Raw genomic sequence first — 17,581 nt, 5'->3', positions numbered from 1 at the left:
CATGGGTGGGCTATGCCCAATAGGCACTCAAATTTAACAATCCCATTAGTGGATGTGTTGGTAAAACCCATGAGTTCTTTGAAGGTGTTACTCTGATGGACTATTGATATAGGACCAATGAGGGAAGGCCCAAAAGACCTATAAATTGTGAAGACCCATTATTGTCTGTAAGTGTAGTAGTCGAACCCATTACTGTATTTAAGTGTAGTAGTCATGATGGATTCTTTCAAGGACTTACTTTGATAAGCCGTGATGACCCCCTTACATTAGACAATCTAATTGGTTTATGATACCCAAATGTACATTTGAAATGAATTTATCCAATGGTCTACATTCAAAATTAGTAAGTCTAAAGGTCCCAACATACTGAAATCCCAATAGTGAACATTAGGGCGACTGCCATGATGCGTTTTTTGAACAACTTAATCCGATGAACCATTATGAACCCCATATTGGACAATCCCATGGGTGAAATCATTGAAATAAACAGTTAATAGAATATATCCTGCTGTATATATTTAATTCCAAATCCTCTTAATTTGATGACACTAGTGGTTCATCCAAAGAAGCTATCATTGTTACCTAGTGACCAATGAGTACCAACATCCATATGTCAGGGATGGTGTATGGTCTAGCTAATCAGGTTGTGACTCTGTCCTGTCCATTTCCCTTTGAAGGGCTATATGGTTTAGATGGTTGGCGGTAGTTGCCAAATTCTGTTTAGAGGCCAGTCGAGGAGGATGCGGTGTCTCACTTAACTGGTTGTTTCTTATGTAGTAGAGTTTTCAATGGAAATGAGATAGCTAATATTCGGGCCATCTCTTATATGTTAATAGTTATCTGATTTTGGAAATTTTGGAGAAGGCCCTCTACACAGGCCCTCATCTGTGATGATTCTTGTGCATATTGCCGAGATGTTACTCTTTTCTATGTTCAGAATGCCAACTGTTTTTTGTTTTCAGGTTAGATTCTTTTATAGACGGACTTCTGATTGGTTATACTAGATATCATCAGAAAAATATTTTATTCGGAGGGTATTCCATACTAGGGCTGCAACTCGGGTCGGGGTGGGTCGGGTTGAGGCCAACCCGAACCCAACCCGAGGAACCATTTACTCAACCCGAACCCGACCCGACCCGAGTTGCAACCCGATGAGGTTCAACCTGACCTCACCAGAGGAACCATTTTTTTTTTTTCAACCTTAACCCGACCCGACCCAAGTTTTTAGGCTTTAAATGTACAAACTAAAAACTAAAAACAAAATGCGGGTCGGGTTGCCCAAGCCCTTAACCCGACCCCGACCCGACCCTGACCCGAAAGATACCAAACCCTACCCGACTATTTTTCGGGTTGAACCAGACCCGAGTTGCACCCCTATGCCTTACTGATGAAAACACCATGCTTAGGAATGAAGCCCATTTTTATCCTCAATTCCCCCTCAACATTATACTATGTTGTAAAAGGGACTCCTTGTCCATTAGTATCTATTTCCAATGAGATCTTTGACATGTTATTTTTTTTAGTGTTTATAGGGCCTTTCATATTTTCATCAAAAGCCAATTATTTAGCTGATTTGCTGCAATGTCTCAGATGCTTTTACTGAAGCAAAGTTTTGGACTGGGTTGGCAGAACTGCAGATATGTGTTTTGACTGTTTGTATCATATTTTCCTTTTTTTTTTTGAATGGTTATCATGTAGTCCATTTGGAAGATGAGTCTCTGAGAGATTGAAATGGCTTATATTAGAAGCCCAAACTTAGTTATGAGCATCATATTTTGTGTTACAAATCATATTCACCCCTGTTGAGAAAAATCTGCCGGGCAATCCGATCCGATCATGCACAAATTAACGGAAAAATATAAATAACAAACAAGCCACAAGATGAACGCCGAGATTTTACGTGCCTTGGCCAAGCCTGCTCCACGGGCGAGAAACACGATCTTCCACTATTAGAAAAACAATATACAAGGATTACAATGGATTTAACCCAAACCCAAAACCCAAAACCCTTCCCTTGCTTCTCTCAACCCAAGACCGTACAAGAGAACACTGAGAAGAAAACCCAAGAGAAACCCAAGAGAAAGTACCCAAGAGAAAACCCAAAGAAAACACTTTCTTCTTCCTCTCTTTTTCTCTCTTCCCTTCTCTTTCTTTTTCATCTCTCTCACGCCCCAAGCAACTCTCTCCACAACCTTGCCGTGTAAAGAGACTTGTCTTTTTAGGTTTTCCAAAAAAGAAAACCTATACAAAGCTACTTGCCTATTTTAGCTTTGCCTTCCCACTCAAGCAATCCATCCGGGTGGGAAATAAGGCCACTTTCCAGCATCCCCAATTTTCTGATTTTAGTTTTTGGAGTGGTAACTGTTGTATCGATGTTGGCAAGTTGACTCTCAATAAAATAACATCAATTGCAGATATTTGTGTAGTTATTATCAATATTAACATTCGAATGAGAATTGCCTTTTCTTGTGATCTGATGTATCTCTGCCTTGTTGCTTGGAATGAGAATTACCTTTCTTGTGGTCTTATGTAGCTCTGCCTTCTGGCAGGTTCACCATACATTTGCCACAGCTGGATCTGATGGTGCTTTCAATTTCTGGGATAAAGACAGTAAACAGAGACTCAAGGTCTGGTTCCTAGTGAATATCTGGATGAGACTTATGTTTCTATCTTATTTCCCTTGCTGAAAGTATCAGCTACATGAGATTTTCCACGTCATTTCTTGAGCGATTTGTGTGACATAGGCCCCATTTGCTATATTTTAATGCTACATATTGACAATGAGGATCCTTTCTGTGACTTTTTAATCAATAATGTAACCATGTGACCCTTGGAGCCAGTATTTACTTGAACGATGGCTTAAACTTTTAGTCAACATATTGCACAATGAATGTGGATTCTGTATGGTTTCGTGGTTTCCTTTCACTTGGGTTATTATCATTTCCTTGTTAAATGTGCATGCCACGTCAAATATGTGAAGATGGATATCATTTGTTTCTTGGAACTTAAGCTTATAATTACTCATAAAAATTATACTTTTCGACAGAGTTGGGGACAGCATGTCTCCACTACCTCAGCACAGGGCTGCGCCATTCAAGTCAACAGGGATGGCCAGCCTTACCCTATTGACTTGGACCATCCTTCACTTAAAATCATTTGACTAGGAAGATGGACCCGATCATTAGTTTTAAAGAGAGCCTTTTTTATTAATTAGTTTCATAGTGTTATTTAAGTTGTTTTAAGTTATATCCAAGGATTGAAACTAAAATTTCAGTGAAAATCTTATAATTTCGGATGAAATTTTTAAATTTTGGTTTTGGTTTTAAATTTGGATGGAGTGACTCCAACCTTTGTACCTATATTTCTCCTGTAAGTTATCATTTGGTGTTCTTATCTTTGGTTCGCTCATCTCAAGTTCTATTGCTGCTGCTTTTAAATTCGCTTCCACTTTTTATTTGCTCAATTGACTGCTTTTCTGAGTCAATCAGTCCTGCTTGATTCGTCATATATCTCGATCTAACAGATCTGGATATAGTTTTGAGGTTCTCTTGGGACATGTAGTTGACATCTTATATTAAAATCTTAGCCCATCATGAATGCATGATCTAGATCTTCGGCTGGATCAATTCCTAAGTTTAATCAAAACTGCGAAGCTTAAAGCATCCAGATTTGATTTTAGCATGATTATATCTATTTTAAAATTTTAAATTGAAGGATCCCATCCGTACATCCCAATTTTGAAGAGATCCAATGTTAAGATCTTTGTCAAACCATCAGGCCAGTTTCTAAAAATAGGCAATTTTTCTAAATCTGAAAAATTCCCAAAATCGTTTTCTTGAAAGCCCTGTATTCAATTCCATCTAGTCACCCCTTGAGTCATTCTCTTCCCTAGATTTGCCCGACATTAGTTTGGTATTAGAGCTACAATATCTAGGTTTCTTCCTTATTGGTGTTGAATCAGTTTTGTATCAGCTATCAAAGCTACAATATCTCGTTCTCTTCTTTTTGGTCTTGCATCAATTTGGTATAAGAGCTATGGTGGGTACATTGCCTTATGGAAGTGAGATTTCTATAGAAAGAATCGCGGAGAAGAATTACGTCTGTTCAAAGGAATGAAACTCTATTTCTGTTTCAACGACAATTTTTACCTATCATTTCTAGAGAAGTGCGACTTGTTTCTAATTTGTTAGTGAAGGATCTCTAGGGAACAAATGGACCGTTGTTTGAGGATACATGGAAGACAGATCTGATTTCTTTGCTCGACAGCGTCAAGTTCTTTCAAGCAGGCGAGAATGATGTTGACCATCCTTCAATCAAAATTCAAAATCACTTAACTAGGAAGATGGACTCCATTATTAGTGCTGAAGAAAGCCTTTTATTAGTTTTGGAGTGTTATTTAAAGACTTCTTAAGTTATGAAGTGGTACTTTAGTCTTATTATAAAATCACTTTAAGTCACTTATGTATCTCATAAATGTGGGGCCATCAATTATTACGAAAATGTCAAGTCTTTTTTTTCTTATTATAGTCATATTTTCACGTGGAGTTTATTTAGAGTTTAATTTCTATATGTTTTGTCAATTAAGGAGTCCAAAAGTCTTTAGAGTCCTCAATTATTAAGCAAATGTCAAGTCCTTTTTTCTTATTATAGTCATATTGTCACGTGGAGTTTCTTTAGAGTTTAATTTCTATATGTTTTGTCAATTAAATAGTCCAAAAGTTTTTAGAGTCCATGTGTTAGGTGAATAAGATTCCAACCTGTTCTTAGTCTAAGTTTCTATATATGTAAAGCATTTGACTCCTTTTCTTGCATGTTATGATGAATTGAATAAAGAAATTTGCGCTTGCGTGTTTGCAATCATGGATGTGATATCCATAAATCTTGGGGTGATCTTCCTCCCCTCGGTGTGAGGCATTGGGTTTTTGTTTGAGTAACTCCAACCAATACAATTTCGGTATTAGTATGAAATTTCGGCCAAAATATTGTAAAATCATAGAAACATTTTGGTACGAAATCATGGCCGAAATCCGCGTAAGATTCTTCACTACCGTTTTTTGTCGGTTTTTTTTTTTTCCGGAAATATCTTAAAGGAATCTCATTATTCTTCTCTTTCCTGCAAGTGGAGTTGTTTTTACTTAGGGTTTTTGTAGAAATATCGACATAAACATTACTTTTTTTATCTGAAAAGTTGAATGTTTAGCATATTTCGACTGAAACATTAACGAAATCTTGAAATTTCTGGTGAAATCTAGTATTTTTCTGAATACACGTGAATTTCGTTTCGGTAGCAGCCGAAATCGAAATGTCTATGGCAAAGCAAAATGTTTCTGCCGAAATTTGAAACTATGACTCCAAGCTTGCGACCTATCTTTTTCTCGTATGTTATCATTTTGGATTCCCATCTTCTATTTGTTCATCTCAAGTTCTATTATTGTTTCTTTTAAATTCTCTTCCAATTTTCATTTATAGAGTTCGCTTTGCTTTTACGACCCGGTTCTTCCACTAGCGAAGCCCTGCCAACTTGGTCTCAAAGATTCTCATGGAAACCCACCCCGTCCTTGAAAAATTATAAGCGGCAGAGATGCGAGGGAAAAACTTTTGTTTCACATTTCCGGAAAGACCACCAATTTGTTCGTTAACTAGGTTCGTACGAAATCATGAATAAGCTCTACCAAGGATTGCCTGGCATTTGGTACTGAGTTTCCTTCTCCGTTTTAAGTAGCAAAATGAACCAGAAGTAGGAACAAACTGTGCATTAGCAGAGACTGATTTCCTGGGTCAGCCAGTCCTGTTGGAACCTCATACTTCTCGATCTAAAAGATGGAACCAGATCTAACTTTTGGGTTATCTAGGGACCTGTTGTCAACATCTTCTAATAAAACCTCAATCCGATCCCATGGCCGGATTTGGATCTACAGTTGCATTAGTTCTTATGTTTAATCAAAACCTATATAACTTAACATGATCCCAATTGGACCCTTCCATGATCGGACTGATTCCAAAATTTCATCTTTTCTTTCAATAAAGGATCATTTTGAAGAGATCCAACAGTTGGATCTTTGCCGATCTGTTGGACTTGTTTTAAAAATTGTATAATTTTTCTAAATACGAAAATTTCCAAAACTGTATTCTTGAAATCCCTGTATTCGATCCCATCTAGTCACCCGTAGGATTTCATTCATATCTTCTCCAACCCTCCAAGTCATTCCCTTCCCTAGATCAATCCTTCGTAAGTTTGGTATTAGAGCTACAATCTCTAGTTTTCTTCCTTGTTGGTCATGAATCACCTCTCTCTCTCCTACTATCATCACATTTGACTTTCCCATTGTTTCTTGAGTGGAAAATAATTCTCTAATAGGGTTGTTATGCCTTTCATGTAATCAATTTATAGCCCTTGTTTAATTTTCTTAGATTGGTGTTGAATAACTTATTTCGTTTTTTTTTTGCAAATGTTATGCAGTATTAATGATAAATGAAATACTTTTGGAATTTTTTGTATTGATGTTCTTTGACGGAAGCTAATGCTCTTGAGGCTTTTATCTCTCTATCTCATGGAATGCAATGATCCATGTTTTTCAGATGCTTTTGAGGTAAATTATTGATTTGGTTTTTACAACTTGTTTTACTTTACAGGCCATGGCTCGATGCAACCAACCTATCCCTTGCAGCACCTTTAATAATGATGGTTCCATATTTGCATATGCGGTATGTTTATCGGTAACTCTAATAGCGTAGTTATGTGCTTTGAATATGAGAGGAACATTTATGTGTATCTTATCAGTTTATAGATGTTTGCGATTTATATACTTTCATACTAAATATCTTCTATATTTTTCATTATACTCTATCTGGGATTTATTACTCACTACTGTTCTGCTACTTTCCATGAAAAATGGTTATATTGCAGTCACACCTTTCCATGAAAAATGGTTTTATTACAGTCACACCTTTGATGGCACTCGTTTGGTGAATGGTTCTTATTTTCTGTAATATCCTTGTTTATGTAGCTTGGACCTTTGTCATTTGATTTTGTTTTTGGTGTAGAGATGGGTATGGTCTCTATTTCTTATTCTGAGTTATTGATGTAGGCCAAAAAAAAAACAAAAGAAATATTTCCAGTCGAAAATCTCTTTGAAAGTTTGAGGAATCCACTAGCACAACTCTTGATACTGTTCGTGTAGGGAGAAAAGAAAAATGAAAAATAAATAAAAAACTAGATCCATGCAGAGAATTAAATTTTTTCTTAATGGTAACCCTTGTAATTCATCCATGCAACACATGTTTAGATGAACTCCTCTCGAACAAGACTCGACCTACTTTTAGACTCCAATTCTTACTCAGACTAAACTTCTAATCCAAGGCAACTTGTGCCCAAATTAAACTTGGATTCTTACTCCTAAAACTTGAAGGAAACTTTATATAGATAACCCTACTAGAAATAAACTCAAATCTAGACTCTAGTCCTAAAATCAAATAAAAACCGATGAATTTCCCCATATATAGAAATTAAAGTTTTCCCTGATTTTGGGTGTAGATAAAGCAAAGGCAGTTCCTCACATCATCAACGTGACATCATGTTGATGCCATCCGTATTTCTGCTGTGGTCATGCTAATCTAAAAGGAATAACTTGGAGGAGGATACTAAGTCATGAGAATTAAAGTAGACAAGAGAGGAGAAAGAAAGAAGGGAAAGAAAGATGAAGGGAGAACAGTGATCATAGGTTTACAAGACTAGCTTCGCAAAATCCATAGCTTTACCTATATAAATGGGCTGAAAAACAAAAAAAGTTATAATAATAACATTAATTATGGTAGGCCTTATCATAACCCATATCATAATCCATAAAACTGATCACTAAAACATAAAATAAATCATGAAAAATACATTCTGCCCTCAACACTCCTCCAGATGGAGTCCAAATATCCATGCAAAAGAATAAATATAACTAAATTGACTTCAACTAATATCCTTTCTAAATTTGCCCGCTAGTCGATCTTTTAACCTCATACACAGTAGTAATCTGTTTACTTGAGTTTTTTCCTCGAATAAATGTCAATCAACTTCGATATGTTAGTCCTTTCATGAAATATTAAATTGCTCGCTATGTGATGCCGCCTGGTTATCTCAATAAATCTTCATCGGTTCCTTAACCTTAAAAATCAATCTCTGATATAAGAATTTTCAACCACATGAACTCACAAGTATTCTGGGGCTCTAGGCTTTTGCCCTTAATCATGCTTTACACTTGTTTTAACAACTACACTCGCAACCACACTCTGCTCCTATGATTTAGCCGACACTTTGAATTTATTGTTGACACATGTGTCGTGTCGTATCTGACACGACACCTGTGTTCGCACGTGTCGGCACTCCTTTAGACACTTTTAAATTTATTGCTAAAAGTGTTGGTAACTTTATATGTATGTACGTGTACTTTATATGTATGTACGTGTATTAGTGTGCGACTATTTCTTGATTTTTAGGGCTTTCAACATCAGATACTCGTATCCGTGTCGAAACTCAACACACAAATCTGTGCCCACAAATCATGATTATATGTACCTTCTAATTTATCCGTTTCCCCGTTTCAAAATTTTGGGAGTTTGTTGTGCCCGACACTCCGTGTCCGTGTCGGCACGCGACACTCGTGTCCATGTCCAGAAATCAGAGCTATGCTCTTTATGTTTCCAAGTTATCAAGTTTCCTCCAATGAAGGTGCTATATCCAATTCCAGACCTTCTATCAGAGGGACATCCGTCCCAATTAACATAAAAAAACACTCAATATTTATGTGATTGTTGGGCCTAAAAGTAGTCCGTTTGCCTGGAGCATCTTTTAGGTACTTTAGGACGCGCCTAATTGCATGCCAATGGGGAGCTCTGTTTGAGTGAATGGAATGTATTACCACACTAACTACAAAAGCAACGTCAGGATGAGTGATAATCAAATCGACAAGCTTCCCAACAAGTCATTTGTATCTGCTTGGATCATCAATGAGTTGATGATGCCAAAGCTCAGGGAGACAACGGAATTAACAGCAACACTCGCCAAACTAAGATCCAGATGGTAGGCTGCAGTAGACTCAAACATGCCACCCAACAACCTTTTTTGTCATTAGATCCTGAAGCACACAAGAAGGGGAAAAGGTCATTGAACACTGAATTTACTTGTTTTGTTTGCTCACATATAATAGATCAAAGGGAAACTTTAAAACAAGCAAAAAAGATAAACAGAAGACTTAGTTGGAGACCATAATTAGCATACTTCGCGTTTTTTTATTGTGATCTCAAGTCTTAAACAGTATTGCTTTGCAAAAATACTAAGACCCCGTTTTATTCAGAAAAAACTTAAAAAACGCTACTTAATTGAGGGTCATCATTATTTTTTGAAAGAATTTTTTTTGAAAGGTAATAGAGGGTCTTTATGAAAACTCCATTTTATTGTTATTTTCAAAATGGCTTGAAAAAAGCTTCCTTCAACTTTCAACTACTTAATCATTTTCACTCTTTTCTTGCTTCCACTTGATGCTAATTTCTTTTTTTGTAAATGTAACTTTATGCCAATTTTGATCCTTCAGTTTTCAACTCTTTAATAGTTTTCATTTTTCTTGCTTCCACTTTTGCCGAGTTCAATTTTAATAGCCTCTCTTTCTTTGCTTCTAAAGCATGGCTGTGAGAAATCTTTTTTCCTTCTTGTTATCTTTCTACTTGCCTCCCTCTCCTTCTTGGTGTCTTCGATAGTTCTTCCCTCCCAATCTCTCTATCCTTTGGTCCTGGCACCATCATATGGAAAAAACGAAATGGACCACCTCATTTGAATGTATTATTAGTATTTTGGGTTTGTCAAATATAATGAGGAATGAGTGAATCATGGGTTATTATTTTAGATTTTTTTGAACTTGGTGATACTTACTGATAGTTTTTTTTGAGATATTTGCATTTTTTTGTAAACGTGATATTGATACGATGCCGTTTTATACCCTTCTTTTTTTATTCTCAATTTTTTGTCGTTCTTGTTTTTTTTTCTATGTTTTTTGGTACTCTTAAGTTGTAGGTGTTTGAAACCCGTTTCATTATATGATTTTCTGACTATGGGTTTGGAGTTGGACACATTGTTGCTTGACAAGGCACAGTGGCTAATGAACCATTGGCTAGAGTAACAAATGAATTTGAAATAATATTGAGAAAATTGACAGCTCACCTATCTCGAGGCTCCTGGCTCAAAGACTAATGTGGAAGGCTAACTAGAATATGAAGAGAAATATTATCTGAATGTGCTAGTGTAGCCATTGATGAGGAAGGACAATTTGCTAATTGTCGAGTACTCTTAACAAACTTTTTGTACTCCCGACAGGAGATCATAAATTGAATCACCAACTAGAGTAACATGCTGCTGATTTTCAGTGTATTGAGAAGCACCATCATCTTTATCCCTATAGGGAAGCTGATTGGCTTATACTGGTTTTCCACTATGATTTGTGGACACGGACACGGAGTGTCGGACACGGCAAACTCCCAAAATTTAGAAACAGGGACACGGCTAAAATAGAAAGTACATTTCGGCATGATTTGTGGACGGATTCGTGTTCTGAGTTTCGACACAGATATGAGGTATTTGACATGGAAACCCCTAAATATCTGGAAATAGTGGCACAATCATACACGTACATACTCATAAGTTACTGACACTTCTAGCAGTACACTTAAAAGTGTCTAAAGGAGTGTGGACACGGGTGTCGTGTCGGACACGACGACATGACACATGTGTCAGCAATAAATTCGAAGTGTCGGCCAAATCATAAGTTTTCCAAAATTTTCAAGCACTTGTTAGATCTGAGATTTGACCTCCCACAATGTGTGCCTTTTCTGGTACCACATCCTCTACCTCCGTTACCGCCTCTCCCTATATCGTGACAACGGCGTCCGCCATAACCACGCCGTCCTCTACCACCATCATCTCTTCCTTCCGGGGATGTCAAGGAAGACTCCCCAATACTGGGATGGGAAGAGGATTTGGACATTCAAATGCTCTGTTATCGTGAGTTAAGGAATATTCCAAGAGTGTAGCTCTTTGCTATCTAGATATCCTCACGATTTGAATGACTCTCTGGACCAAGTCTTGAGAGCAACTTAGCAACCTTCTTCAATAGCTCTATGTCAGATGGTGAGAGGTTGATACATATTCAACTCTCGTCACATAGCACATGTGATTTATTTTTATCCAAGGAATGCATCCTTGGCCGTTATGTCCAGGAAACATCTGCACTAATTTGTGCTTCCATATTGTATCAAAGCAACAAGTCATAATCTGATATCTCTCTGAGCTAACTGTGTACTTATTATCAGATTCATTCACCAGACCCAACTTCCGTAAAAATCTTCATTTTCCCTTTGCACCAAGGGTTACCTTCACAACTTGGGCCTATAGAATTAGAAAGTAATTGGGCCCAGTTAGCTTAATTGAAGGCTCATTCCTTGCATGAAAAATTCAGCTTTTTCCTCCCTCATTATAGAGATTCACAAATAGATTAGAAATTGAATTACGCGTATGTGAAAACCTCTTAAAGATGGTACGAGAGCCAGAGCTTTGCTGTGTGGCCTAAGATGGTACGAGAAGCACAACCTAAGTCCTCTTTTTTTTTTTTGGAAAGTTGGTAGAAATTTTCATTGATACTGTGAAAGATACATTGGGGACCAGAGGTCCCATCTAGCATTACTTATATCAATCATTGAAGGAGATTCGTTGAATGCTCTGGCTTGGGCATCAAATAAGAGTAGGGGTCCTTGGAAACATGACTGTGTTATTGCTGAAATTAGGGATCTAGTGCGGCTTCTCCGCCCCCATATTCAGCATGCTAGAAGATCTGCAAATGAGAAGGCGGACGCTTAAGCAAATGATGGTGTCGTGAGGTTGACTGTTGAGGAGCTCCAAATCATACCTCAAGTCGGTGTTGGATAATCGGCCTCCTGGGTGCTTTCGAAGACTTGGTGTTTGGATCTCTTCATAGCGTGATTTGGAGTTTTTTCTTTTATGTAGTTGTATCGCTCAAAGTGGGCTGTTTGTCGTCTGTTTGTTTTCCCTAGAATATTTCTCTTTTGGGGACAGCTTGTCCCCTTGTTTGTACTCTTGGAGTTATTGGAATAAAATCATTTTCGAAAGGATTCATTAGCCGACCCCAACTAGTTTGGGACTAAGGCTTAGTTGAGTTGAGTATTCATTCCAATCAATACTCTTATCTGATTATATTTCACTATGCTATACAGTTTGCTTTGTATTCTTTTCATTCGTACATGCTCATGTATTGGAGAAGTGGCAGGTAGTTTTTTTTTTTTTTTTGCATGTGGTTCTGTGTAGTAAGTTTTGTTTGAAGTGGCCATTTTGCTCACCTAAAAGCGCATTTCTCTGTCAATGGCAGGGTCATTTATGGGATACTTCCTATTATATCTCTGCATGGGAGTAGTGTGGTCTACCTCATATGATCGAGTAAAAGGGCGATGATAAATTCGCACCCCCCTATAGGATAATTCACACCCCTTGAATGTGAATTCACGTCAAAAAGCGTTAAAAGTCTGCCATATACCCTCCTTTAAAGGGGTGCGAATTATCCTGCAGGGGTGGGGGTGGGGGGGGGGGGGGTGGGGGGTGCGAATTTATCATAGCCCTGTAAAAACTTGTATAATATAATATTAGACTTAACAGGTTATAGTAAAAACTTGTATACTATAATATTAGCCCAGTAAAACCTTGTATAATATAATGTTAGACTTAACAGGTTTTAGTAAAAACTTGTATACTATAATATTAGACTTACTTAACAGGTATGTTGTTGGAAAGAATTACACGAATGTCACAAGCCAGATGAAAATATGTTCTGACATTTAGTAACCACAAACGTGTCTCTATCATTCGAAAAAAAAAAAAAACCGCAAACATGTCAGTTCTCATCTGTTCGTCACTCGTATAACATTATTAAAAACTGGAGAATGTAAAACTGATTATTGGTAGTTTTCTAGTGAGGATGTGTGTCATCATTAAGTTGGCTTATGGGATTTGTTTCCATGAAATTATACAGGTGTGTTATGATTGGAGCAAGGGTGCTGAAAATCAGAATCCAGCTGCCGCAAAGACAAGCATTTACCTCCACACGCCGCAGGTCTGTTCATGTTTGTTGTGCCATGTGTCTCTGTGGATTTAACAAGTTTCTTTTTGCTAAGAAATAATCTGGAATTGTTACAACTGCCCATAAACTATACAAAAAACAGAAATAGTGATTGGGTCTGACGGAATTTCGACATGAATGGAAACTGCATTATATTTCGGGCCGCGAAGTTGTAAATGTGTTGGTAATTCCTTAGGGTTTACCTTTGGTTGCCACCAGAACAGTGTTTTCCTAAGAGAAGATATTAAAATGACATCATTTTCCCTTTCCCAGGGATGCTTGTTTGCCATGCACTCTTCATTCTACTTTCCTTATCTGCCATGCCATTTGAGTTTCCTCCCTATTCAAGATGAAAATGGAAAGTAAACATGATTTTTACTTCTTTGTTTTGACTTGGAAAATGATGTCATTTTACATTGCTTCTACTTCTGCTTAACATGCATCCAAACAGACCCTAGGTGACACCCATTAACAGACAAAACTACAAGTGGGCTTCACTTGTTTGATGATCCAAACCATTAACATATCCATCCCTGATTTGGATTTTGGCCACGACCACAAAATCCTGTGTGCCAAACTATCCAAACCCTCCTATGTTGTGCCCTTTAAATGGATCTTTATAAAATTAGAGGCAACAGTCAACATTTACCGGGAAATTATCCACCAACCAGAGGGTTAGGAAATTCCGACGAGTGATTTTTCAGCATGGCCCAAGGATTAAATATTCTGAACATTAAATACCTTTGCTCAACCATAATTTCAGTCTTCTCATATATTTTAATACATGTGACCTTGCTAACAGCTTTTGCATCTCAATTTATTTTTCTAATCTATCTGAAATTATTTGTAGAAGCATTTGTTCATGTAAGTGTTTTAAGGTTGCTGAGTTAATGAGTCTTTGTTTAATGAGTAGGAATCAGAGGTCAAAGGGAAGCCGCGAATTGGAACCGGTGGTAGAAAGTGAAGTTGATGACTTGATGCAGTAAGTTAAAGATGAGAAGAAAGGGAATTTGATGCAGTAAGTGAAAGATGAGAAGAAAGGGAATTTGATGGAGAAGATGAAGGATCAGAAGTTTCATGTTTTCAGCTGTACATGGCTGTTTATTTTTCATTTGTGTCATGTGTGTTTTTCTTTTGTAATTGTTTCTGAAGCAGCAGTAGTTTTGTAGTCTTTAGAGAGATGGAAGGCTTTGTTTTTACGGGCGAAATCATGGTTATTGTGATGGTGATGGGTTGTGAAAGTCTCTATGATTGGTAGTTTTAGGTGAGAATTGGCCACTCAAGTGAATGCTGAAATTCATCGGTTATTTTTGCTCCTTTTGCATGAATCGATGTAGTGGCATTGACGGCCGAGATTGACTTTCAATGCCATCTCGCCTCTCCCACCGTACAAGTGTCACATTTTTGGTCGTTGTGACCTCTGATCAGCGAGTATATGTACCAATGCTAACCAGAGTCTCCATTTGTTAGATTGAGGCATGCAAAGAATCAATGGCTCAAGGCATCTTAATCACTTCTAGGGGTGCAACTCGGGCGGGTCGGGTTCGGGTTGAGGCCAACCCGAACCCGACCTGACCCGAGCAGCCCTTTTTGCCAACCCGAACCCGACCCAACCCGAGATTTTAAGCTTAAAACCTAAAAAAATTATTAAAAATTTCGGGTTGAACTCAACCCAACCTGAGTTTTTTTCCCGGATGAACACGCCGGGCTCAACCTGAACCTGCCCTAGGGGAAGTGATCCCTTTCTCTAGCATTCTATCGCCCATGTTGTTTCTTGTCCTTTTGAGGTTATACGAAGGAAAATGATAAATTTGCCCCCTTTATTTATCTGGTATGCCCCCCATTTTATTGCTTTTATGACTAAAACTCCAGATGAATTACGTTATCTTGAGTAGCTGTTCTAAACATGAAACATTTGTTCATGGATCTAAGTTTATCTCCAGTAGCTGTTTTTAAACTTGAAAGATTCGCGAACAAGTGTTTCTGTTCGACTATTTGTTCGGGAGAAAAAGAACTGATTATGAGTTCAAAACTGATTATTGAGCTGAAATTTAAACCTAAATTTTAGTACAATAAATTTGGACTCAATCGGTTCTGAAAATCTAAAATTTAATTTGATATTCTGTAATTATTTTCTTTTCATGGATAGACAAAACATGAGATTAAAGTCGTGGCTATTATTGGAAAACCTATCTAGCAATGGAGATTATGGAGTGGTTCAACCTCAAAAGGATAGGTTTAATGTGTTGTAAGACTACATTGTACCTAATCTTGTATGGAAGGAAATAAACTATTGTTTTTTGTGAAAGGTGCAACTTTCAAGGATAAATCCTCAAATTCCCTTTCAATCGATTGAAAGAATAATAGTTGATAAGGAAATCCGTTAAAACTGCACCATTACTATTCTGCTTTTGAGGGTTCAGCTCAACAGGGTGTTGTGGAGAGAGAGAGAGAGAGAGAGAGAGAGAGAGAGAGAGAGAGAGAGAGAGAGAGAGAGAGAGAGAGAGAGAGAGAGAGAGAAATTGCCCTCTGTACACACAACAATAAGGAAATTGAGATAAAAGAAGAGCAAATACATCTGCATAAGATGAGAGTATCAAAGAGAAAGTAAATCCATAATGGTGCATACACCCTTGTTCAACTGCACCATAAGCTATACTAACATTGCATATTCAAAATCAGGATTTGCTAAAGACCATCGAAGAATGCATTTCGTGGGTAAATCTGCATGGTCCTTTCAATAATTTTTTTTTTATCTGGCCTTAATCTATGGACCGGTTAAATCACAATTGTTTATCTGAATGATCATATATTGATTAGACTTAAAAGAAAATGAACTGGCATAATATCGATCTGGATCGTCGATATATATCATCAATTGCTTGATCCGACGGTCTAAAATTGTCCAATCATTGCTTTGTAATTCTCAGCCTTCAAACTGCATAGATGCACCTTAGATGCATCTGCATTAGAAAACTAAACTCCTCATGGCTAAAGGTTGAAGAAGACAGAGTTGACTAGTGATTCGACTCACCAACAAATAGAAAAATGATTTCCTATCTAATTTGATTGATTTTTCTTGAAAAAATGTAGATATTCCGGCTTTGATGCCAGTGAAGATAATTGGATATCGAAAAATCGATGCGTGCAAGAGAGATCGGGACAGAGTTAGGGTGTAAGTATTGCAATTAAGCTCGATGTTCTCTTTGTGTGTGTGTGGGGGGGGGGGTTGGATTTTCAATTCTTATCACTGAGATGATATTTCCCTATTCGTGATATAAAGTCCCATTCGTGGCATGTTGCTTAGCTTATAGACCAACACTTGTGGAGAGATATTTTTCATATCCACCATGACCCATATTTTAGATTCTTTATTTCTCAGATTAAGGGATATGATCAAGGCTCCTTATATCCAAGGTTTAAAATTTCGGTGAAATATTAAATTAATATTAAAAAAACATATTTTCTGGGTCAAATTTTGGAAAAACCGAAATTTCGATCGAAATTCCGAAATTTCGGCCGAAATAAATGACCGTTTCGGTTTTGATGCATTTCGGTGTCGGCCTCCACCGAAATCCGAACAGTCGAAATTTAAAACCATGCTTATATCTACCAATCACACCCACCCACCCGAGATAACTTCTCTAAATGTTTGGTTGCACAAACGCTCGGTAGTCATTGAAATTTTAAATGCCCACGAATATCAATTCCTTATTTGCTTGGTAAAATTGCAATGAAATTCCACTCGAGTCCCCAGTTTCAGACATCACTATTGGTTTTTTTTTTTCCTATGTGGTGCCCACGTGGCACTGATATCCCCCTTACTCATCTTCCAACCAAATTTACTAAAATGATAAAATTTTGGCAGAAGAAAAGTGGAAAATGCTCCCTCTCTCTATATTGGTAATGATATCCTTACTTTTTCCACTACTCTCCAAGAGAACTGTCGCTCAACTAAACGCTACTCCACTATTCTACTATTCTCGGAGTGGTAATTCTAGACATCTTCTATGCTTGTCTCATCTCTTTTGACTTCTTATACCACTACTCTCTGAGCCACCCCATGCAAACAACCATAGCCTTAGGTAGGATATTTATTAATTATTTGATCAGTCACTTACATCAAGCTTACTCACCAACTTATGTGGCAAACTCATCCTCTCCCGAAATCTCCAATCCACATGACTTGGAAAATTAATTTTTATATCCAACAACAATTATAAATATAATTTTAGAAAACAATGCATGTGGCTCTGTGAAATACGTGTCTAGGGTTTGTCACATGATTCCAATAGTTGGTTGATGGTCACACAATCCAGCATTAGAAGGTTTTCAATTTCCTTAAAAAGCACAAAAATATTCAATATTAAAAAAAAAAATCCATGGACAATTGCTTTATGAAATAGTGAAAAATATCTAAT

The 17,581-nt window shown here is 37.3% G+C and overlaps 1 protein-coding gene across 2 annotated transcripts in view; it reads left to right on the top strand.

Moving 5' to 3' along the window:
• Positions 1-14,477, top strand: part of RAE1 (Transducin/WD40 repeat-like superfamily protein) — a 37,913-nt gene extending 23,436 nt beyond the window's left edge. For both annotated transcript variants that reach the window (XM_077393976.1, XM_077393975.1), the window contains exons 9-12: positions 2,550-2,627; positions 6,634-6,705; positions 13,074-13,154; positions 14,074-14,477. In XM_077393976.1, coding sequence (XP_077250091.1) covers positions 2,550-2,627; positions 6,634-6,705; positions 13,074-13,154; positions 14,074-14,124 — 282 coding nt within the window. In that variant the 3' untranslated portion in view covers positions 14,125-14,477. The remainder of the gene's footprint in view (positions 1-2,549; positions 2,628-6,633; positions 6,706-13,073; positions 13,155-14,073) is intronic.
• Positions 14,478-17,581: the final 3,104 nt, after the last annotated feature.

The sequence above is a fragment of the Tasmannia lanceolata genome, unplaced genomic scaffold, assembly GCF_043159265.1.
Source record: "Tasmannia lanceolata isolate RefF3 unplaced genomic scaffold, GAP_Taslan_0.1 ptg000013l, whole genome shotgun sequence".
NCBI classification, from domain to species: Eukaryota; Viridiplantae; Streptophyta; class Magnoliopsida; order Canellales; family Winteraceae; genus Tasmannia; species Tasmannia lanceolata.
Note: the sequence above shows the minus strand (reverse complement) of the source record. Positions and strands in the feature narration are given on the sequence as shown.